Source organism: Octodon degus, unplaced genomic scaffold, assembly GCF_000260255.1.
Source record: "Octodon degus isolate 3935 unplaced genomic scaffold, OctDeg1.0 scaffold00004, whole genome shotgun sequence".
Lineage (NCBI taxonomy): Eukaryota > Metazoa > Chordata > Mammalia > Rodentia > Octodontidae > Octodon > Octodon degus.
Window position 1 is genome coordinate 8,033,703 of NW_004524580.1, and position 24,406 is coordinate 8,058,108.

General features: G+C 35.4%; 1 protein-coding gene across 1 annotated transcript in view; it reads left to right on the forward strand.

Annotated features, from left to right (window-relative positions):
• Positions 1–24,406, forward strand: part of Ptprq (protein tyrosine phosphatase, receptor type Q) — a 219,508-nt gene that overhangs the window by 137,812 nt on the left and 57,290 nt on the right. Inside the window, exons 27-33 of the mRNA XM_023716180.1 lie at positions 959–1,080; positions 5,842–6,028; positions 10,538–10,782; positions 14,082–14,148; positions 16,753–16,911; positions 19,330–19,552; positions 21,881–21,954. Of these exons, the coding sequence (XP_023571948.1) occupies positions 959–1,080; positions 5,842–6,028; positions 10,538–10,782; positions 14,082–14,148; positions 16,753–16,911; positions 19,330–19,552; positions 21,881–21,954 (1,077 nt within the window). The remainder of the gene's footprint in view (positions 1–958; positions 1,081–5,841; positions 6,029–10,537; positions 10,783–14,081; positions 14,149–16,752; positions 16,912–19,329; positions 19,553–21,880; positions 21,955–24,406) is intronic.

Here is a 24,406-nt window from a genome sequence, read left to right on the forward strand (position 1 = left end):
AATAATTAATACATTGCATATTGTCTTTGTAGTAATTATTCATAGTACAAGATACAGACATGATATCCTGTCCAAACAGTATTAATACAAATCTTTCTTCTCAGTGAATTAAGAGAAAGTAGCTGTATATCTGTCCTATTTTGTATATACAGATACAAAATCATCCTTCATTTATATTTCTTTATATTCCTTTTTTTGTTTAGTTTTGTCAGAGATGGATATTCTATTGCCATTTAAATATTGTAGGTGCATGAATTCAGCAAAATATTCCAATATAGTCCAATAGTCCATAATAGTAGTGGGTTTTCTGTAGGACTGGCAATGTCAGAAGTTGTTGAGTTGAGCCTTTTACAGCTCAACATATTAATATGGCTTTACTTTTTATACTCTGTTTTTATACTTTTCTACTGGATGGTTAAAACCAAGATAAAGCAAGACCTATATAACAAGAAATGTAACTTCTGTATCTGACAAGGTCAGTCAAATCCCCTCAGGATTTACCCTGTATCACAGTTTGTAGATTCTTTGTCTTTATTAGCCATGTGGAGCAAGACAATATATTTTAACCAAAATTCCTTACAACTTCTGTTTTTATTTGTGTTTCTTTACCATTTTTGAGTACTCATATTTTTGCAAACAATTCTCAGTTATCTCTTTCTACATAAAATATTTACTTATTCAAAATGATTTACTCTGGCATTGGTAGGTAATTTTTCTTTTCAGAATATTTTTTGAAGTTTAAAAATCATATTTGATTTTAAGCAACTTCTCATGTGGAAGTTCTTTGTGTATAGTAACTAATTTTAAAGCATTTGATTTGCTAATGCCTTTAGCAGAATGTGATTTGTAAATTAATGTGAAATCGATTCATTATGACTATCCACTTGTCTTTGCTTTATATTATTATATTGTAGCAAGTACGAATTAATGAAGCTGAGTTATTTTTCTGCTGTCACAGCTCCAGATGGCCCTCCTGAAGACGTGCGTGCAGTGGCAACGTCACCTTTCAGCATCAACATCAGTTGGGGAGAACCTGCTGTCATTACTGGACCCACATTCTACCTGATTGATGTCAAATCGGTAAGGCATGGCTAAAAACAGAAGTTCTGGAACCAAGCTCCTTGAACTGAAGTCCTTGCTCTGTTAGACTTTAGATAACTTAGTCCTCTCTGTTTATGGATTTATAGCTGTAAAATAAAGAATAATAATACTATATACATATTCTGTAGGGACTAACTCAGTTAATATGCATAAAAAACTTACACCATTTCCTGGCACAGTGTGAAATTTTAGTAATTTGGTTATTAGTATTACATTTATTCACAGGATATAAATGGGATATATGAACACATGTGTCTCAATTACCTTTCTCTCATTGCTGGGACAAAATGCCCAACATCCAGAATTAAGGAAGGAAAGGTTTATTTAGCTCACAGTTTGTGGAGGTTTCAGTCCGTATGTGGTTGGCCTCAAGGCAGAGAAGCCCATGGAAGAGGGCAGCAGTTCATGGCAGCAGAAAACACCAAAGAGTAAGGGGAGGCACAGCAGTGGCTGCCTCTCTCCTTTCCTTGTATTATAAGCAGGCTATCTGGGGCTGTGGATGTAGTTTGCTTTTCTTCTATTTTTTTTTTTTTCAGTACTGGAGATTGAACTCTGGACCTTAATCTTGCCAAGCAAGCACATATTCTACTTAGCTATCTCCTTGTCCCTTGGGGTGCAGGGGTGGAGGGGTGTAGAACTCACACAATGTCCACGTCCTCCTCTTACACAGGATGAGGATGTTTACAAAGTACAAACCCTGGCTCCCTACTGAGTCACTTAAACTTTTAAACTTCTCAGGCTGACGCAGTGTATCAACCAGTACAACATGGTTAAATTTATGAGAATACTTGGGTTTAAAATACGGGGAAGAGGACTCATAGTGGAAAAAGACAAAAGGAGAAGGGAGAAAACATTGAAGGAAGCACCTCTCAGATAACATCAGAGCTAAATCTTAAAAAATAATTGAAGCAATAAAAGATAATTGAAGCAAACATGAAAAATGGAAAACGTGAAAAAAGATGTAAAAGTAAGTCTCAGTCAAGGAAAATAAAGTAATATAGCTTTCCTAGGTCTTAACCATTAACAAAGACAGGTGAGATATGAAGGCCAATGTGTTACATGTTACAGAATTTAAATTTTAAGTTAAAGGTGGTGGTTAAGAAATTAAAGCAACAAAATGATGTAAGTGTCTGTGGTACATGATAGGTCTGATTGCTCTGGACAGTGAATGCAGTATTTGGGTAGCACAAATTTATGAAAGGAGACAATAAACTATAGAAATAAATGGTAAGAAAAGATAAGTGTGGAGAAAATATAATAAGGGAGAATAATGCAAACTAATTTAAGTCTTCAAAATTTGTTGAAACTTGACCAACTCATAATGTTGAATGTAAGGGGACTCAGAGGATATAAAAATATGACTTGATGAATCACAAGGAAGAATAGATTTGTAAAGGTGGAGAGTGAGCTCAGTACCAGATACTGAATTTGAGATGGTGGAGATTTCTTGACATGAGGAAACCCCCACTACTGTACACCTTTGGGTCTGGAACTCATGAGACAAATTTTGGGCTTATAGGTTTGCAAAATTCTGGTATTTGTAAGACAGCTTATTCTATAGGAATAAATGAAATTAACTAAGGAACATGTAAACTAGCAGGAGAGTCTAAGGGTGTTATCCTGAAGAGTACAAACACTTAAATAAAAGGTCACTGAGAGCTCAAATTAGACTCAACAGGCAGGCAAAAGAAAACTGAGCAGTAACAATCAAGTCCCTTCTGCAAGACAGGGTGCTCAGCAATGTAGGTAATGCAGATTTGCTGGCTCAGGTGAGGTCTACACATATTTCCTTGCCACTTGCTTGGGATTTGCTCAGGCACATGTCAAACACCTGGTGTTCTAGCTATACCTGGTGCATTAAGCTGGTTCATATATGGAGAATTCTCCTTTTATCTGCTTTGCTCTCCTCATATTTTGTAATTTTATTATATCTTCTTAAATGGAAATACTTCTGCCTCTCAATCATTAGAGGAAAATTTAAGGGATTATGGATATGCTTGTTGTCCCATTCATTTTTCAGTGTCTGTTCTATTTTTAGAACATATTCCTGTATAGTTTAGTGCACTATTAGCAAACAAAAGTTAAAATGAATGGCTAAGGGATATGCATGAAAAATACAAATAATAAAAATGTGCTCTATCAAATATCAGATACTTTAATGAGAAAACTTTCCCTTGGCCTTTGATTAAAAGAAGGAAAAATAAAGTATTTCCAAAAGTGATTTGTAATCTTATCCTTGTAGCCCTCTTACCTGGCTTAAAAATGAGCAAGAAGGGCTGGCCAAATAGCTCAGTGGATTAAAACACCTGCCATGCTGGCCCCACCCCTGTGATGTGCTAGGTGGGCATGGTGGTATGTGCCTGTAATCCCAGCTCTTGGGAAGCTATAAACAGGCAGATCACTATGAGTCCAATCTTGTAATGAGACCCTGAATACCCTGTAGACCCTTCCCTAAAATACAAAAAATACAAAAAAAATGATCAAGAAAAAAGCATAGGAAATAATGATCTAATTATATCTTGTCCAACATTTATTGCAAACAAATTTCCTTCACTTACAAAAAAGAGTACTAAAACAGAGAGAAGACAAATAACTTCCCACCAAACTAAGGCTTGGGTAAAACTTGCATACAGCTATGTGGTAGGAAAAAGGAAAAGTAATCATATAGAAAGTATTTTATGTCTAAAGTGTTTGATATTCAGACAGATAATGATGTTAAGCTTAACTGCCTCTGTTATAGGCCAATAATATCATTAAGGTTCTCTTCTGGATGCTTAACAGCTAAAGTTTGCAGACCAAAAGTCAGAGAGCTAGATGGGCTTAAAGAGATAGCCAATATTTTGGCCCTAGTCCTTCAAGGTCAGTGAGGACTCAAGACATAAGAGAACATCTGCTGTAACATCCCATAATTAAGTGGTGTCCCAAATTTTCTGATCAAGGAGGTTATGGGACCACAGAGGAAAGTGATCAAAGATGTAGAGTGTGCCTACAGAGAGTCATCTAGAGAAAAAACATTCTCTCAGGCTTTCACAGAGAGCAAATTGGTCAAGCAAGGGCCATAACTCATCCAGATGGCTGACACTGATGACAGATCTACAAGGTGCTGTATATGGTTCCTGGATAAATCCTGAGGGGTTTTGACTGACCTTGTAAGATAGCAAAAGTTACAATTTTAGTTATATAGGTTTTGCTTTCACTTGATCTTAACCGTCCAGCAGAAAACTGTAACCATGAGGCATAAAAAATAAGAGAAAGTCACTTCAACTTTTTAAATTCAGAATTGAAGTATCTGTAGAAGCTGTTGAAAGCAACAGCAACAAGCAAAGTGAATCCCATTGCGGGGACTGTGCCAAGTGGGAGACCCCTGCCCCATTATGGGGGTTGGCGCTGGCTCCTTTTTGATAATTTTGCCCCAACATGAATATAAATCTATACTTAAGGAAAACAATCAATCAACTATAATAATTTACATGATATTTAAATGTTGACAGCTAATTAAATGCACTCACACTTTCCAATACTGAAAACATATGCCTGATCAATAAAATTCCTATGCTGATTAGCTTTCATACTAGAGAGAAATGAGACACGTCCCACCCTTCCCTTAAGGCAGGAGTGATTTATTTGATGGCAGTGTTGGTATTATTTATTAATCTTTTGCTATATTTCTCATGCTAATATCTTCTTTAAAAATGCTCTTAGAAAAGAGCTTTAAAATAGCAGAGTGAACAACAACATCTTTCAAAATTACAAGAGTGGGATAAGTTAAAAATGAACATCATAGTGGTAGTGATATGTAAAACTTGATTTAAGTGTTTTAATTAAAATATCTGGGAATAGTATACCTGACCAGGTTTTGAAATTTTTCATGATTATCTTGGAAGCCGTTTTACTTAGTGCTAGCAACTTTATCTATGTTTTAATGTTTTCTAGGAAAAATGGGCAAAAACCTCTACCAAAACCAGTTTATATTTGAAGAAATAATACAACTGCATGTAGAAATGCTAATGATAGTCATTTGTGTATGTATTAAATAGTTATGACATGCGCAATTGAACTGGTCCTCTTCCTCCAGTGCCATGCACAGTACTAAATCAATTTTTCAAATCTCAATCATTACTAGAATTTTAAAATGGAGTATAATTAAAAAGGCAAAAATTCAGAGTACATTTCAGAAAGAAATATATTCAGGAAATTATTTCTGTCATCAAGTATACATGCATATTTTATATTATCTACAGTTTTAGAATTATACAGTAAGGCATCCCTTTTAATGGGTAATTGTTTTAAAAAGTCAAAATCATTCTGCCATCTACTTTAGATCCCTTCTTTCTATATCTAACAAAAACATTATAATTTAGTGTTACTACTTTACACTACATAAAAAGTAAGACACAGAGGACGAACAGCTGTCCAAAGGCTCTCAATGGCTAAGTTGGGATGTGTACCTTGGGTGAGTGGCTACCAAAACTTGGAGAAGAAACTTCCATTGATTACAAAAACTGCTTTTGTTTATTCATTTGATGGGTTGATTTGCCATGGTAAGTTCATTATTTTCTATCATTTTTAGTGATTGAAATGATTACTAATTAATCAACTGTTACAGTAGCACTGTAGATTTCCTGGGCAAATTATAATTAATTAATTAGGTTCACATAACTTATGGAGCTTTGTATTATTATATTTTGCCAACTGGAACTCATGAATTTCTGCTTTAACTGTTAAATACTTTCCCTATAGGTAGATAATGATGAATTTAATATTTCTTTCATCAAGTCAAATGAAGAAAACAAAAGTATAGAAATTAAAGACCTAAAAATATTTACAAGATATTCTGTGACTATCACTGCATTCACTGGAAATGGTAGCACTGCATATATTGAAGGGAAGTCAAGTCCTGAAGTCATTGTCACCACATTAGAGTCAGGTAAAGAGTATTTTTCATTATTGCTGACACATGGCTGCCACTTCACTGCTGTCTTTCTTACAGTTCCTCAAACTCTATTCTAAAAGGAATGTATGTTTGATGTTTTCAGAGTGTATGATAAAAGAATTCAGTGGCACCACATGGACAAACAAAGTTTTCCATTTACTTTTTAAAGCACAGTAGAATTATATAGACTATTCAGTATTTATAAATACAGGAACCAGTTTTATTTCCCAGGACTAGATAAGTCTGTTACATGTCACCTTGCCTAAGAGATCGTTTTTTCCAAATTTCTATAGCCAATAATGCTTTATTTAAAATCCCACTTTAGTGCTGTGCCAACCCCACTCCTGGGGTGCACTGAGACAGCAATTGAGACTGGGCATGGTAGCTCGCTTCTGTAATCCTAGCTCTTGGGAGGTTGAACACAGGTGGATCACTATGACTCTGATCTACGTAGTGAGACCCTAAAGACTCTGTTCTAAAATATAAATAAATAAATAAATAAAAATAAAATTCCATTTTAATGATTTCTGTCCTCTGAATTAAACAAATGTTAAAGTAGTGATACTGTATTGTTAAATAATCTGGAATTCAAAATTAGAATCAAGGTCCTAGTCACCTTAGTTGGTTTCTCCACATAGTCAAATGTGTTTCATTGTATAAATTAGTTGATAAATGTAAGAATCCATTCAGAATCCCTCAAGCTCCTGTGAACAGTGTCTGAGTGAATACTAAGATTGTATCTGATTGCAAGTAACCTTGCAAGTCAGCCTCCTGAGCTTGCTTGCCCCGCCCTCCTTCAGACTCCTGATGTTCTTTGCCACCAGATATAGCATTGGGAAGAGCAGATGAGGGATGTGTTGCCATAGTTTATTTGTTGCTTTCTGCAAGGTAAGTATAGGAGGTAAAATGTATTTTTCAGCAACTGTATGGTATTCTCTATTTGTCGTCTGTGAAGCTGTGATTCTCCATTACAGAGCAAATGTTATCTTCAGCACCCTTAAATCCCACTTGCTTCTCTTTTGCTGCCAAAGATGATATATTTTGATGCTGTATTTCTCCTTCATCCTACGACTCTGACAAAAGAAATGATAAATAGGTTCACATTTGTACCATAAAGCACTTGTCAAATCTTATGTTACATCTTTTCCAACTTCATGCTTTTTTCCTTAAAGATCTAAGAATAGAATTTTGATGAAAATTCAAAGATATTTTGGGGATATGAATTCCTTTCCAGCATTGAGAGAATTCTTTTGCTTATCCAGCCTTAAACTTGATTCTAAATTTAGAGAAACACTAGAGCTTAACTGAAAATATACTTCTGAAAATGTCAAAAATATACAGCAAATGCAAAAATACCTCTCTTGAACCAAAGTATCCTTTACCTATACATTTTTCAACGTAAGATGAGATATTTGACAAGATAACATGTCTATTTTCTCACTGTTACTTATTTAGTTTTTTTGGCCTTCCACTAGGGAGTCTGTATAAAGATGTTTGTGAGACAATGAAGAACAAACATCTGAACTATTGACAGGCAAATATAAATTATTCTTCATGGAAATTTTTGACTTAGTATGGAAAAATGCATTCATTTCAAGTAGATTAAAATAAATATAGTCATTTAACTAGTCTTTATGTAAAGAATACTAATTATGAGCTACAGGAGACCAGGTTCTAATATTCATAAAATAATTCATCTACATGTATATCATTTTGTATCATGGTAATTTACTGATTACTATGGGGGAACAACCTGTTTGGGGGCCCCCCATCCCTCTCTTGGACAGGAGCTTTCTTTCTCTCAATAAATATATTCTGCTCATAACAAAAAAATTTACTGATGCTTAGCTAGTCATATTTTAAGCTATTTTATTTACCTAGGACAAGCTAGAATATGTATAAAAATAATCAAAATTCAGCACTTAGGGCCTGCGAGATAACTCAGTGGACTAAAGCACCTGCTTAGGCAAACTTAGGCAAGCTCAGGAACTACAGTGAGATCCCTGGTGCCACATGCCACGCCAGCCCTGCCCTCAGGGTGGGCTGAGCCCGCCACAGAATCTGGCTGTGGTGGCACATGTCTGTAATCCCACCTCTGGGGAGCTGAAAAACAGGAGGTTCACACTTAGTCCGAGCTGTGTAATGGGACCCTGCAACAACCAAATACATTTTTTTTTAAAAAGCACTTAAAGTTCAATTGGAAAATTTAAAAAAAAGATATATAATCACCAAAAACACAAGCTTAGCAAAAAAATAATAATTAGATTTGGCAAAACTATTAGACATCAAAGAAATACACATTAAAACCATAATCAGCAAGGGAAAGCGATATATCTATGTATGTAAGCAGGATGCTTTTGACAACTGTACCATGCATTTCTGCTGGTTTATGGAAAGAAAAATTAAATGCCTTAATTACTTTCATCTCCTTTTTTCAATTGTTTGTACTCGTTCTCTTCTTAATTTCTTATCCATTTCTTTTTTTCTTCTTCCAGTTTTACATGCATATATCTGGTGATATGAATAACTGGTTGGAAGACAACACTATACGTTACAACGGATACTGTGCAATTCATATTACTTTGTTAAGTGAAATTCTATATCACCTATAATGTTTTCTGTCTTAATTCTAATTTGTAGGCTGGCCAAATAGCTCAGCAGATTAAAACACATGCATGCAGGCTCAGGGGCCAGGGTTTGACCCCAGGCTTGCAGTGCTGGCCCTGCCCCTGAGGCATGCTGAGATGGAAATTGAGACTGGGCATGGTGCTTGCCAGGGAAGCACTTATTCTACTGAGCCATCTGCCCGGCCCCATAACTTGTACTCTTTAAAAAAGAAAATAAATAAAAATTAAACATAATCAGATGTAGCTCTGTGTCTGCTCAAACAGATATTATAATTTTAAAAATAGTGATAATAACCAAGTATTGGCAGGCATATACAACTCAAAACCTCTAACAAGTCACTAGTGAAGGCCAGTAAGATAGCTCAGCAGTCTAAAGCACCTGCTTAGGCAAGCTTAGGCAGGCTCAGGGGACCACAGTTCAATCCCAGCACCACGTGCTGTGCCAGCCCTGTGCTCAGGGCAGGCTGAGCTGGCAAAAAAAAAGAAAGAAAGAAAGAAAGAAAGAAAGAAAGAAAGAAAGAAAGAAAGAAAGAAAGAAAGAAAGAAAGAAAGAAGGAAGGAAAGAAAGAAAGAAATTGAAAAAGAAAAAGTTGCAAGTGAAATTCTAAAGTGCTACAGCCACATAGGAAAATTAAATATAATTTGTTAATCTCTTATAAAACTAAATCTGTACTTATGTGACTGAACAATTACACTCTTAGAAATTGATCATAGAAAAGTTAAAACTTGTGTTCTTACAAACATCTTTGCATGGGTATCAATACCAGGTTTATTGGTACTAACAAATACTTGGAACAACTCAAATGCCTTTCTATAGTTAAACTATCATGGTATATCCACAAAATGTAACATTATTCACACTAATAACACATACAATAGCAGTTACAAACAAGTTATAGTACTTGTCTTTTAAAAAGGGACACAATTCTAGAAATGGCTTTGTAGAAAGCAATACATGGTAGTGCAAATATAAGGGAATATCAGGAGGGGACTTCCTTACGGTGATGGGATAGTTTTGTATCATTTGTATAGTGATCACAGCAATCATATTGGGTACAGAAATCTATGAGACAAAACCGCATAGAACTATAGGAGTGAAGATGAAAGTATGAAAAGAATGATACACTCAGAATAAGGTCTGTAGTATAACCAACAATATTATAGGAACTTAAGCAGCCTGGTTTTCTACTGAACCACAGTTATAGGTGATATCACCACTAGAGGCAGGGGAAGGAAGGTTATATAGGAATACCTTATATAACCATGTATGGTAAATCTGTATTATTTTTTGTTAGTGTTTACTACATAATGTTTACATTCCATGTGGAGAATTGGTGCACACATGTGCATCATACATCTTAATTCCTCTTCTTATCCCTCTTGATCTGTTTCCTTTTTCTTGTAACTATTTGCAATATACAGTGTTTACATTCCTTTTTGTGGTTGTTTGTTGGTTGGTTTGTTTTGAGACAGAGTCTCACTCTGTAGTCCGTGCTGGCGTGGAATCACTATGGAGGCCTTGCTGGCCTTGAGGCAATCCTCCTGCCTCAGCAGTCCCAATTCTGGGATTAGACCCATGCATAACCACACCCAGCTTGCTTGCTCTTTGAAATGAAAAGTTGTGAAACCCTTCAGGAAGCACATTTAATATAAAACTAAATGCACATAAAAGACAATTCAGCAAGCGATCATATTGGATCACCTTTATACTTTCTATGAATACTATATATGAACAATTTTATGATAGATTGCCCATCAACAGTTTCAATAATTTGTGCAGCACTTTTTATAAAAAGGATTTAAAGCAATGAGATTTTACACAGTGAGAAAAAGAACACTTTTTAAAAATGATTTAATTGTAAGTATTTTATTGTAGCCCCCAAGGACCCACCCAACAACATGACTTTTCAGAAGATACCGGATGAAGTCACAAAATTTCAGTTAATGTTCCTTCCTCCTTCTCACCCCAATGGAAATATCCAAGTATACCAGGCATTGGTTTATCAAGAAGATGATCCTGCTGCTGTTCAGGTTCACAACCTGAGTATCATCCAGGAAACGGACACATCTGTTATTGCAGTGCTGGAGGGACTAAAGGGTGGACATACCTATAATATCAGTGTAAGTACCCACAACTTTTAATTCTCTATGTAAATTACAAACTTGGATGGCAATCTCAGCATTCAAATGTACTCCACTTTGTGTAGAGTAGAAATGTATTATTCTTGTGTAGAAATACATTTTATACATCTTTTGTGAGGTTATTTTTTAAATGTTAAAAGAAAATTGATTTCAAAGAATAAAGTTGTCAATTTCATATTGTAAGATTTCATATATTTCATATTATGAGATTTCCTATTAAAGAGGGGGTGAAATGAGATAACTCTGCTTAACAGGTAACTGTCATTAAAATGAAAAGTATAATAGCAAATTGCAAAAGCAAAGTATAGCCATAACTCTTTATATCTAACAGAAATATATACATGAATTCATATATATCTGGAGTGACCTACACATACAAAATTTGTTTCATCCTTTGCCTGTTTTGTGTTATAATTTTCTAACAGAAGCATTTGCTTCAAAAATAATTTTATGGGCATCATAGAGTTCATTCTACGTCTTCTATCTATCAACAGGCTACCAACTCTGATTACCAGAACGTTAGCAAATAATGAATATTCTTTATTTTAGTCACTTTACATATTTGTTTTTTAAAAATATATATTACATTTATTGACTTGCATATGTTGAACCATCCCTGTATCGATGGGATGAATCCCACTTGGTCATGGTGTCCAATCTTGATTTGCTCCATTCTGTTTGCCAGTATCTTATTGAGGATTTTTGCTTCTATGTTTATTAGAGAGATTGGCCTAAAGTTCTCTTTTTTGGTTGAATCCTTCTCTGGTTTTTGTATCAAAGCAATGCTTATTTACAGGAATAAGTTTAGAAGAATTGCTTTTCTTTCAACTTCATTAAAGAGTTTGAGAAGTAGTGGCATTAGATCTTCCCGAAATTTCTTTTAGAAATGAGCAGTGAATCTGTCATGGCCTGGACTTTTCTTTATTGGCAGGTTAATTTTATTGTTCTCGTTCTTCACTGTATTTTTTTAAAGTGAAACAAAGTTTCAAAACAATAGGAAAGCAACAATGGTTAATACATTGTGTATTGTTATCTTTAAATTAATTACAGAGAGTACAGGATATAGACATTTAATTGTCTAAACAATGTTAGTACAAATCTTTAATTTCAATTAACTTAGAGAAATTAGTCATATAATGATCTTAGCATCATATATATATATATATATATATATAGTCCCCTCCTTCTTTTCTCTTTTCCTGTATCTGTTTTTCTTTCCTTTAGAACTGTACACTTTGGAACTTATTTCCTCTTTCAGCTTCTCACACTAGGGAGACAACATGCTGTTTACACATGTGAGTCTGGTTTATTTCATTTATGAGTATGATCTCAAGTTGCATCCATTTACCTATAAAACTCTCAAGATTATCCTTCTTGATGGCTGATTATATTCCATTGTATAAAAAGGCCACATGTTTTTTATCTGTTTTTCATCTGATGGTCATTTGGGTTGTTTCCAAGATCTAGCTGTTACAAACTGTGCTGCTATCAACATGGGTGCATAGGGATCATTGTGGTGCAATGCTGATCTAGCTTCATGAGATTCCTTCTGTGTGTTCCACTCAGACAACTGCTCTCGGGAAGATAATCTATCAGAGGAAGGCTGGTGGTTAGGTGAAGCAGCTAATCTGGACTCAAATTCTGGCTTCTGTGACTAGGCAGACTCATCAGACCTATGCACTACTTTCCTTTCATGAAAAATTGGTGACAAGAACAATAGCTTCTCCCTAAGATGGCATGTCTACAGTCATGGTAGATAGTGAATGCTATGTCAGTTTTGGCTACTGCATGTAAGAGATAAACTGGCCATTGTGAATGAGAGAGAAGATAGGATAACAGGAAATAAACCACAGTGCAGCTAATTTATAATTTAATGAAAAATTTTAAATACCATAACTGTTTCTAAAGTGTAATGTAAAGCATCCTGAACTCCTTGAGATTGATTAAGAATGTACAGTGTTGGAACCTTACTGACTACTGAATCAACACCTGTAGAGATAAATTTAACAAGGTTTGCAAATCACTTTGCATGCTTCTATTGAAGAAGTGCTACCCAACTGTTTTATCTATCATCTCACTTAAATATTAGGTTATATGGTAAAGAAATAAAATTAATGAACCACACTGTAATACCACTTTTTAAGTTCTTCCTTTTTTAAATCTAGAAGTTCCAGTAAATATTTTTAATTAATTTATGGACTTGGTTTATTTATTATATCTATCACATCATATGTATTAGCATAACTTTAATTCAATAAAACATTTGAAAATATTAATTATAAATGATGGGTCGCTAATGTATAAAATGAATTTTAATTGTAATACTAAATATATAGTTCTGAATTGTGTTTATCAAGTGCAATTAAATTGGCCAAGAACATTGTCCTTATTTATTTAGCAAGATGAAGTGAATGAAAGCAGATTCTGTGTCTCTAGAATACAGTTAATTGAAAGGATTCAAATTTGTGTAAATCACCCTGTCTATACAAGCAGGAATGCTTTATGTGTATATGCTGTGTTATGCAGGTTGCAACGCCAGAATCTTAGGGGCAGGGGTGAGGAAGGGCATAAAGGGCATCCTTCAGAGGGATGATTTAATACAGGAAAACCGGGAGGCTGAAGGAATAGGATTTCATCCCAGACACAAGGAATGAGGGTCTTGAATATGGAGTTAAAGGAGACCAGAGTTACCTAGCCACAGAGAGAAGGAACAGATGTTCCTGTTAGATGAAGAAAGAGTGTAGACCCAGTGACTTCCTGCTCTGTTCTTGTATGAGATCAAACAGAAGCCCGGGTCCTTGGTCTCTGATAGGGCTGTTCGGGTCACTCAGCCTTTGCTCTCAGGGCTTAGTGCCAGGGTATCAGTTTTAAGAAATATTTCCTTATGAGTGTTTTTCCTACATAGAGTGTATTCATTTAAGTGGGTACAGGAAAATAGAACTGGCTTCACTGTAGACCTTTCTTTCTTTTTCTTTCTTTCCCTCTTTCTTTTTGTTTCCAGTACTAGAGATGAAACCCAGGTCATTTGTGAGGCTATACCTTTAGGCTTTTAGTTTTTTTAAAAACATGGTCTCACTCACTCACTAAACTGTTCTTGATCTTGCATTTCTCCTGCCTCAGCCTCCCGGAGTGCTGGGGTTGTTTATAGCAGAGTGTCAGCAGATATAGGTAGGCAGTTCTAATTAAGAAAAGAAAAATAAGATTATACATAACCATATTCACTTATATACATATGAGCAAGGACTAAAAAACACTAACAAGATGTTTATTTGTTTCAGGTTTATGCAATCAATAGTGCTGGTGCAGGGCCAAAAGTTCAGATGAGAATAACCATGGATATCAAAGGTATGTATATGAGAAGCCTTCCTGTAGAATGCTATTGGCTTAATCACAGAATGATTATAAATTTAATTCCATCATAGAGTTAAGGATGTAGGCAAGCCTCTACATGATACAAATGCATCTAATGAGCATATGTTAAGTAATACTGTAGGCTTATTAAATTATAATTAAATGTCAATCATTGTGTAAATTACCATCTTAAATAAAGAAATTGCCCACTTTTATCTTGTATTTCTTTATTGTAAGCTTAATTTTTTCTTTCTTTTTCTGTTTTCCATAGTGGGGTGTGCAGGGCATTCACAATGAGCCATTACATCCCCAACCCATATTTCGCTATTTTTTATGTTGAGACAGGGGCTTGCTGAGTTGCCTGGGATTCTGCGGTGTTCCTGCCTCTGAGAGTAGTGGGGGTTCCAAGCATATGCCACTGTGCTTGGCTCAAAGATACATTTTAGAGCCTGAATTCTTTAAAGAAGAAAACTTGTTTACCTATGCTAACAGTTTAACTAGCTCTATTTAGATTTCTTGACTACTTTAGAAGTCAGATTCTTTTCAATTAATGTGTTTACTGAATATTATAAAATCAACTTTAAGATACTGACTTATAGTTAGGTCTATCAATTCATTACTCTGACAGATAGTATTCATAGAAAATATAACCAAAATTTGCCTTGCTCTCAAAGTAACCCTCACAAAACCCCCATGAAAGTAGGACTGTTTGGCCAGTCATGGTGACTCTCTTCTGTAGATTCTGTTTTGCTTTGTTTTGTTTTGGTTGGTTTTCTTTCTTTGTTTTGGTTTGTTGTCTGGTGTTCGGATGGAACTCAGGGCTTTGACACTGAGCTACACCCTCAGCCCTCTTTATAAACTTTGAGAATGTGCCTTGCTAAGGCCTTAAACTTCCAATTCTGGCCTTGGACTCAACATCTTCGTGCTTCAACCTCCCAGGTTGCTGAGTGTAGGCAGGCAGCACCACTGTGCCCTGCTTCTTCTGGAGATCGAAATTATACAATTGATTGCTTCATCTCTAAAAATGTTTAATAAAACTTTCAGAAAGCTAACAACAAAACTGACTTGTCTGGACCTCTTTTAGAATTTTACAAAATATCTTCTTTACCTAAAGCAAAAATTAACTTTTCTTCTTCTTTTATATGGAAGCATATTACAACAGTTAGCAGTGCCGGCATTAGGCTGAGTTTAGGGTCAAATTCTTGACATTGAATCCTTGTTGTCTACTTGATAATTGTTTGACTTTGAGAAAGTTTCAGAACCCCTTTAGCCATGCAAAATAGAGATGAAGCTAGTTTTTCTTAAAAGTTGTAACGATTAAAGGAGATAATCTTTAAAAACAATTGTAAGATAGCTCCTAGAAACTTACGCTATTAACAAAGAAAAATATCCAGTTACAGGAAAGTAGGACTTTTATCTTTCCATCAATGAAAAATTAATAGAGCCTTAATTCTATTTATAAGTATTGGTTACTTAATTTTAATTGATTAATTTTGTACTTTGAAATGTAAAAATGCATAAAGTCTTCAAACTGTCCATTAAATGGTCTCACAGACTATAGTGGAATGTGTAAGTCACGCCACCTCAATGTCCCTTTGTTATTCAGGGGTAGACATAGCTGCCTGCTAATAGTAATAAACATGTTTTATGCTTTAGCAAAACTTTTTTCTGATATTGTACCCATTCCCATGTCGAGAATGTTCTGCCTTTCCCTCTTTATCTAAGGCAGGAGGACTTATTACCTGCATAGAGAGTATTTATGAGAGTGGTAGTAGTGATGGGGTCCTAGAGAAATGTTTCTCTTAGTAAATTTTATTACTGATATAGAGTGTTTAATTAGCACTAGTTTCATTAAATTTTCATTTGACAGATAATAAAAGTTAGATTTTTAGGAAACCTAACACTGCATTATTCAGACTTTGTTTAGAGGCTCCACAGCAGTCTGGATAAGGCCTTCTTTCCTCCCTCCCTCCCTCCCTCCCTCCCTCCCTCGCTTCCTTTTTTCCTTCCTTTCCTCCTTCCTTCTTACACTTTTGCTGCCTGTGACCTGTGATCTGAAGCTTTTACCCACATACTGCTCCTCTTTTGCTCTTTATTCTTTGCAGCTATTTCTCCAGTAAAACTGTTGCATATCAAATCGCATCTTACCCTTTACCAGATTGTCATGCCAAATAAAAGATTTGCAAGAGGGATCCTAGTATGATTAGAACACAAATTAATAATCTAACTAAAGGAAGTAAAAGAAAACAAAAACTTTATATATTATTAACTGTAAATATTTTATGTATTAATAAAAATATATATGAATGAGATTGTGTATATATAAATAAAACATTTATCACTTGAAGAAGAGTCGGATACCTGAAAATCATACTTATAAAGCCCCATTTTTTCAAATTATGTAAATCTAAAATAAATAATTTACTTTCAGGAGTTAATAATTGTTAAATATCTGCATTATCCAAATATCTGTGTTTCATCTGTTACTTACACTTGTTGCCACTTTATCTGTTAACTGCTAGTATGAAATGGAAATTTAAATGTTATTCTGATCTTCAGAAACCAAAAATGAATTGTAGCAGTACTTCTTATTTACAGCTCCAGCACGGCCAAAAACCAAGCCGATCCCTATTTATGATGCCACAGGAAAACTGCTTGTGACTTCAACAACAATTACAATCAGAATGCCCATATGTTACTACAATGATGACCATGGACCAATCAAAAGTGTACAAGTGCTTGTGGCAGAAACAGGAGGTATCAGATTTCAACTTATGTTGTTAATCTGTAGACTAGATTTCTGAAGGGCAAAGAATTTTCAGCTCCCCTTAGTAAATCAAATTGACTCCTGATTATTACACAAATCTTGCAATTTCTAACACTATCATTGATTACACCAATAATTTATTTATACCTAAAATATTTCATGAAAATGAGAAAAGGCATATTTATTCAGCTGTGGTTGGGTGGAACACTCTGTATATGTCCAGTAAGCCCATTTGTTCCAAGCTCTTGTTCAGTTCTGCTACTTCTTGACTAATTTTTTGTTTGCTTGACCTGTCTTTTTGGGGTAAGAGGGTATTAAGGTCTCCTGTTAAGATTGTGCTATTGGATATTAGATTTTTCATGCACATTAAGATTTGTCTTATGTAGTCAGGTGCTCCTCTGTTTGATGCGTACATATTTATGACGGTTACCTCTTCCTCTTGAATTTTTCCCTTAACCAGTATATGGTGACCTTCATTTCATTTGATCATTCTTGGTTTGAAGTTGAGACTGTCTGAGAATAGGACTGCTATCCCTGCTTTTTTCTGAGGTGCGGGGGCATGTAGTATTGTTTTCCATCCTTTGACTTTCAGCCTCTGAATTTCTTTATGAGTTAATGTGCTTCTTGTATACAGCATATTGTTGGATTTTGTTTCCTAGTCCACTGTGCCAGTCTATTTCCTTCAATTGGTGAATTGAGCCCACTTACATTGATGGTTATAGTTGAGATGTATTGACTTGCAATCAACATGTTATTTTCCTGCTGTTGTTTATTCCTTTTTTCTCCGGTGTTTAATTGTTTGCCCTATTTAGTGGGTTCCTTCTGTTCTTGTTCATGGAGTTCTGATCATTTTAGTCCCTTTCTAGAACATCTTTTAGTAGTCTGTGTAGGATTGGCTTTGTCATCATGAAATTCTTCAGTTGTTCTTTGTCATGGAAGTATTTTACTTCTCCATCAAACTTGAAAGAGAGTTTTGCAAGGTATTGTAGTCTGGACTGGAATTTGTTTTCATAGAGGACTTGAAGTACTCTGCTCCGTGCTCTTCTTGCCTTCATTGTTTGTGAAGAGAAATCTGCCTTTATTCTGATGGGTTTTCCTTTAAATGTGATCTGTTTCTTTTCTCTAGCAGCTTTCAGTATATTGTTCTTGTGCTGGATTTCTGGGATCTTGACTATTACATGTCTTGGTGTGTTTTTAACTGAGTTGAAGTTATTTGGAGTTCTATATGCTTTAATTACCTGATTGTCAGATTGTTTACTCATATTTGGGAAGTTTTTGGCTATTCCTTTTTTTTTATCAGTGTCTTCTGGAGAAGCAGTTATTAATTCTTTTACTACACAGATTATTTCTGATCTGATTTCCTGTATATGTTTCTGCATTTTATTCTTTACTTCAGAAGCTATTAATTCAGAGATTTGTTTTTTTATTTCAGAGTTTATTTCTGATCTGAGTTCCTCTATACTTTTCTGCTGTTGTTTCTTTCTTTCAGACACTATTGATTCAGACATTTCAGCTGTGTGATTCCCAATTTATTCTGTGCTAATGTCCTCTGCACTTGTTCTGGGTGGGCTTGGGGCCTGAGATTGCATTTTGCTCCTTCTCTTTGTCATTTTGTATAGTCCTCTGACCATTGGTGTAGAGCTTTGGTGCAGTTTTAACCTTAGCATCTACTGAAGTTTGGGTGCAGTTCTAGTAAGTTTGAGTCCATCTGATTGTGCCTGGGTTGGGCAGGGCTGCTGTGCTCAGCTTCTTACTGCTGCAGCTCTTGGAAGTGAACCTGTTGTGCCCCTCTGGCAAGATGTTCTGCTCCTAGCTTAGTTGGTTGGTTCTAGCCTCTAGTCACTCTGCAAGGACTTCAGCTGCAGAGTTTCACCCCAGGCCTATATGCCAGGCATCGGCTGGGTCTGGAGGTTTCTAGGGGTGCAGGGGAGTATGGAAGCTCTACCACATACCTGCAGGGCCTGGGTTTGGGCTGAGTCTGGAGGGGTCCAGAGAGCATGGTGAAAATTCTCTCATGTGGCGGGCTTGGGCTGGCTCCGTAGGGGTGGAGAGAGAAATGTTGTATTTAAATTATACAATTAATTCATTCCCCATGCTAGTAGGATTGTTTTGGTTTTGACAAGGTGGATCCCTGATAGCTTCCTTGGCAGCATAAACAAGACAACTGTGAAGAATGTCTTTCTCCATCTAGGAAGTTGTTGCTTACAATAATGAGTAGATTTGTGCGATAGAGAAGGATATGGTCCCCTGTGCAGCCAGGTACAGCTGATGAATTATCCCCATGGCTCCGAGAGTGACTGATATTGCATCCAAATTCCCCTAATGCAATTATAGATGTACTCTTCATAAATGAAAAATTCATTTATATGTTACTTGTAATCATTAATCTCTTCTTTTCCTAAAAATAGCTCAGAATGATGGAAATGTAACCAAGTGGTATGATGCATATTTTAATAAAGCAAGGCCGTATGTTACAAATGAAGGCTTCCCTAATCCTCCATGTGTAGAAGGGAAGACACAGTTCAGTGGCAATGAAGAAATCTATGTCATAGGTGCTGATAATGCATGTATGATTCCTGGCAATGAAGAGAAAATTTGCAATGGACCTCTAAAGCCAAAAAAGCAGTATTTGTAAGTATAGTTTATGCCAACCATATACTGTGTTTGCTAATTTGTTAATGTCTTCCATCTCTTCATCTAACCCATCATTTCAGTAAGCACTGAACATCTATCTTGTCTAGCAGCCCTAATGTTGAAGGTGTTAGGAAAGGAAAGATAAAGAAGATATTACCCTGCATTCCCTAAGTATACAGCATTTGAGGGCAACATACAAGCCTCTTAGAAATTAGGATTTGATATGTCGTTGCATGAGTACAGTATGAAAAATGTAGTATTGGAGAATATAAGTAAGTAGGAGGATTTAATTTCTTCTGCAGAAACAAATGGGAATAATGTGTTTTTTACTCATTATTTTGTCACCTATATTATTGTCCAGATTTTCAGAAAAACTATTATAATTTCACTTGATGGTTTCCTTTTGTGTCAAGCATAGACTTAATTCTGTACAATTTATCTCATCAAATATCTAAATGCATTGCCAAAATCTTTGCTACTTATAATTTTGGAATTTTTATACTTTAATAATAACATTTTGAAAACAAATGCTGATATTTGGCTTTATTGAAATCTTTGTCAAATTAAGTATTCAATTTAATGAATTATACTAATATCCAGTATTATTTTTAGATTACAAAACTATAATTTTTAGGGCCAGTGAGATAGCTCAGTGGACTAAGTGCTTGCTTAGGCAAGCGTGGGGACTTGAGTTCAATTCCTGGCACCACATACCATGCTGGCCCCAACCCCAGGTGTGCTGAGCAAGCCATTGAGTCTGGGTATGGTTGTGCATGCCTGTAAACCTGTTACTGAGGAGGCTGAGACAGGAGGATCACCATGAGTCAAGGCTGTGTAATAAGACCCGGTATGAAATACATTTAAAAAATTCTATAATTTTTAAAACAATAATCTTAACATTTTTTGATTATCAAAATGTGGTTTCCATCATTAATTTTTTTAAATGCATGTTTTTATCTTTTAGTTAAAGTACTATTAAGTTGTTTATAAATGTCTCTGGCCAAGTAGGTATTAAAAAATTTTGGTAAATTAGTCAGTTAAAACTAATGTTGGGCTGGCCAAATAGTTCAGCGGACTAAAGTGCCTGCAAGCAGGTGCAGGGGTCAGGGGTTTGATCCCTGGGTCTACTGTGCCAGCCCTGCCCCCGGGGCACCCTGAGATGGCAATTGAGACAGGGTGTGGTGGTGCATGCCTATAATCTCAGCTCTTGGGAGACTGTAAACAGGCAGATCACTATGAATCTGGTCTAGTAGTGAGACCCTGAACACCCTGTAGACTTTCCCTAAAATACAAAGAAAGAAAGAAAGAAAGAAAGAAAGAAAGAAAGAAAGAAAGAAAGAAAGAAGAAAACTGATGTCCTATTACTTATGGTTAATTATAATTATTTTGACTCAAATTCTAGGTTATTGCTTGAATTAACCATATGACAATTTGGAATATAATGTATCATAAAATTTCGTGTTTTAATTATTTTGATTTTGCATCCCTTCTCAACCAGACTCTTTCTAAAGCAAGTATAATAAGAATAATTTGATAAGAATGGAGAGGAAAATATGTATTATAATTTGTTGGCTATGTTTTTAATGCCTTGATGTTTTTAGGTTTGGGGGATTTTTTGGAGATGAAACTGAACTTGAATATTTGCATTCATTCATGTCTGGAGAACATGACATTTACATTCATCTTTAGGGAGTTTGTACAATTACTGAACATAATTTCATTCTTTTTATTCCCATAGATAAATTTCCTTTGTCCTTGAGGATACTTAGGATCAGTCATTCATTTTTAAGCTTCATTTTCTTGGGTAGCTTTTCTATTTCAAATATCATAAAAGCATAAAGTGGGCAAACACAGTTGTGCACACAGAAAAACATGTTGTTATTTTTCATGTAAATGAGACAAGTTCTATATGAGCATTGGAATCTAATTCACTAGCAATTCTAAAGATGCATGAGGTTACCAATGCTTATGTATTGTACTTGTTAAGTGTATTAGTATAAAACACTTTCAAAGAAATTTAATCATCCATCCAAATAAATCTATATGGGAGATGATTGTTTCATTTGATTCAACTTATTATTCACTAGTTTAGACAAATTTTTATTCATTGACCTGTTAAGTTCAACACACCCAGAGCATGATAATGAATTATTCATTGTATGCAGATATGATATAAATTTTTCCCTATGGTGGTTTAACTTCAGAATTTACATTTCCTAAATTCATTTTCTTCGAAAAAGCTTTCATAACTATTTGTTAAACTATTTATAGAAAAAAGGAATGTGACTTGCCAGTTGTTGATGCTTCATTTATTTGATCTTACAGGTTTAAATTTAGAGCGACAAATGTCATGGGGCAATTTACTGACTCTGATTATTCTGACCCCATTAAGACTTTAGGTAAGACATATTTTGAAAATTATTTTAACCTATGATCTTAACATGTTTATGTAGCTGGAACATTTAGTAAGTGTTTAGTAGATACGTGAACCTGTAACTGGGTATTATTAGAAACAAACTCATTTTTTGATTAATTAGCCTAAAGAAAAAAAATGTTTTTACTATTTTCTAAAAGTTGGATGTTTCTTCACTTCAAATATGAAGATGGATTTTGTTAGATTCAGAGTATTTTGAAGTATATAGTTTTATATATAAACCATTGTTACTCAGTGGAAGATAAAATAGCTTATGGAAATTTTTTTTAATAACTCTAAACACTGGAAACTTGCAAGTCCTTTTTGATGTAGTTCTTTTCATTCATGCTAATCTTATGATTTTCAATTATGTCCACATAAATTAAGCCTAAATATAACACAAATGCAATATAGTCTATATATATATATATATATATATATATATATATATCACCACCATCACTATATCACCACCATCACTGCCTTTATAATCATATCTCATATTAAGTATTTTTTACCAGACATAGTTCTAGCTTCTTCTCATGTATTAGCTGATGAAGTCTTCACACTGTCCTTTAATTTGGGTCAGTGTTTCTCACCCAACCTGACTCCTACGCTTGTGGGAATATCTGCGACTGTGTGGAGCCGTATTTTGTGGTTACACCCGAGTGGTGATGGCTGTGGGAGTGTAGATCATTGGCACTGATGGGCAAAGGTTACAAATACAGCTGAGTTTCTCCGGTACTCTGGCCATCCTTCATGCTAGGGTTCCTGAGGATGAGAGACTCTGAGTTAAGATCTAGTGTTTGTTCTGTTTTGTAGATAAGGACGCCCACACTTAGGTTGTTTAAGAATTTAAATATCTAGTGCAGGAATCCAGCATCCCATGGTAGGAATCTTCAACTGCTATACTATAAAAACAAGATTGAGATCTGGATTTAAATCTTGGTTCTGACACTTGAAAAACAAATGATTTCTGGAATCTTACTAATTTGGAAACAAAATGACAGTATTTTCACTGAAGCATTGTTGAAAGGCTTATATACAATAACATATAAATATATTCATAACTTATACTTACCAAATTTTTAAGTGCTTTATAGCTTCTCATGGATATGTTCTATTCAAATATTTTAGAAAGATTTTAATTTTGGAGAAATAGTTTTCTTTTAGATTTCACTGAGAGGATAACTGCCTGTTTCTTTTGCGCCAATCTCTCCAACCCCTAATATATCCATCAATAGTACCTTGAGGAATTAGAAGAGTAGTGTGTCTCTGAATACCCCTTGAAGATGTGAGATTGTGGTGTTGCTTAGGTCCTGGTGAGATGTTTTTCATTATATGATGAGCTGCAGTAAACTTTATTATACAGAGTATTCTACCATTTTCAGGCAGAAATTCTGTCAAGTGGTAGAAATATTAAATTACACAAACATCATCTTCTAAATCGGGAAACTGCAGCAGCCTCTAAATGGGGAAACTGCTGCTTCAAAAAAGTAAATAAGCAGCATGTAGTTTGCTGTACAGAGGCTTACAGAGGAAAAAAAAATCATTTATTTAGCTAAACTAATTCTGTGATATCATTGGCTTGATTAATTTTGCCCAATAACAACCTTTTTAAAAAAAATGTATTTGGTGCAGGGTCGCAGCTTGGACTCGTAGTGATCCTCCTGTTTTCAGCCTCTCTAGTACTGGGACTACAGCTGTGCACCACCACGTTGGTCTCAGTGGCTGGCTCAGTATGCCCCTGGGTGGGGCCTGAAGCTTGTGCTACAGTGGCTCGAACTCTGCTCTCTGTGCTCACCTAAGCAGCTGCTTAGTCTGCTGAGGTATCTCGCTGGCCCAACTTAATTATTTTAAAGCTAGATGATTAGCTTTGTAGTTTTTTTTAGTTTTGCTGAATAATTCTCCATTCATGGGTGAGTCTAATACACCCTGATTCCACACAGTAGAAATCTGTAGGTTTCACCTTCCAGAAACCATTGTTGCAGCTAATAGTGAGACAGTGCATTTCGTAATAGAAGATAAGAGACACAAAGCTAGTGGATACCTGCTGTGTCCTAGGGAGCTAATACTTTATAGGAGAAGTGTTGAGAAAAGGTTTAGACTTGCTGCACTGGGTACCATGTGCTTTGTTTCTCTTAAACTTGTGGGTTCCATATATATTATCTATGGAAGGACATGCTTGGGTCACTTACCTGAGAGCTAACGCGAGATACTCGGTAGCAGAGAGAGAGCCAAGAGTCAGGACCGTGGTATCCTGGCACACGAGTCCTTAGAGTCTGCTAGCTTGCATCCCTGTGGCCAAGGACAGGCTTTACATCACACTGTAGTCTCGGGGTGCTCTTCAGCAGTGGTCTTTTCTTTCTTTCTTCCACTCACAGCTAAGCTAGTGGAATAAGCCAACCAATGCTACAAGGGAGGGGGGCCAGATATAC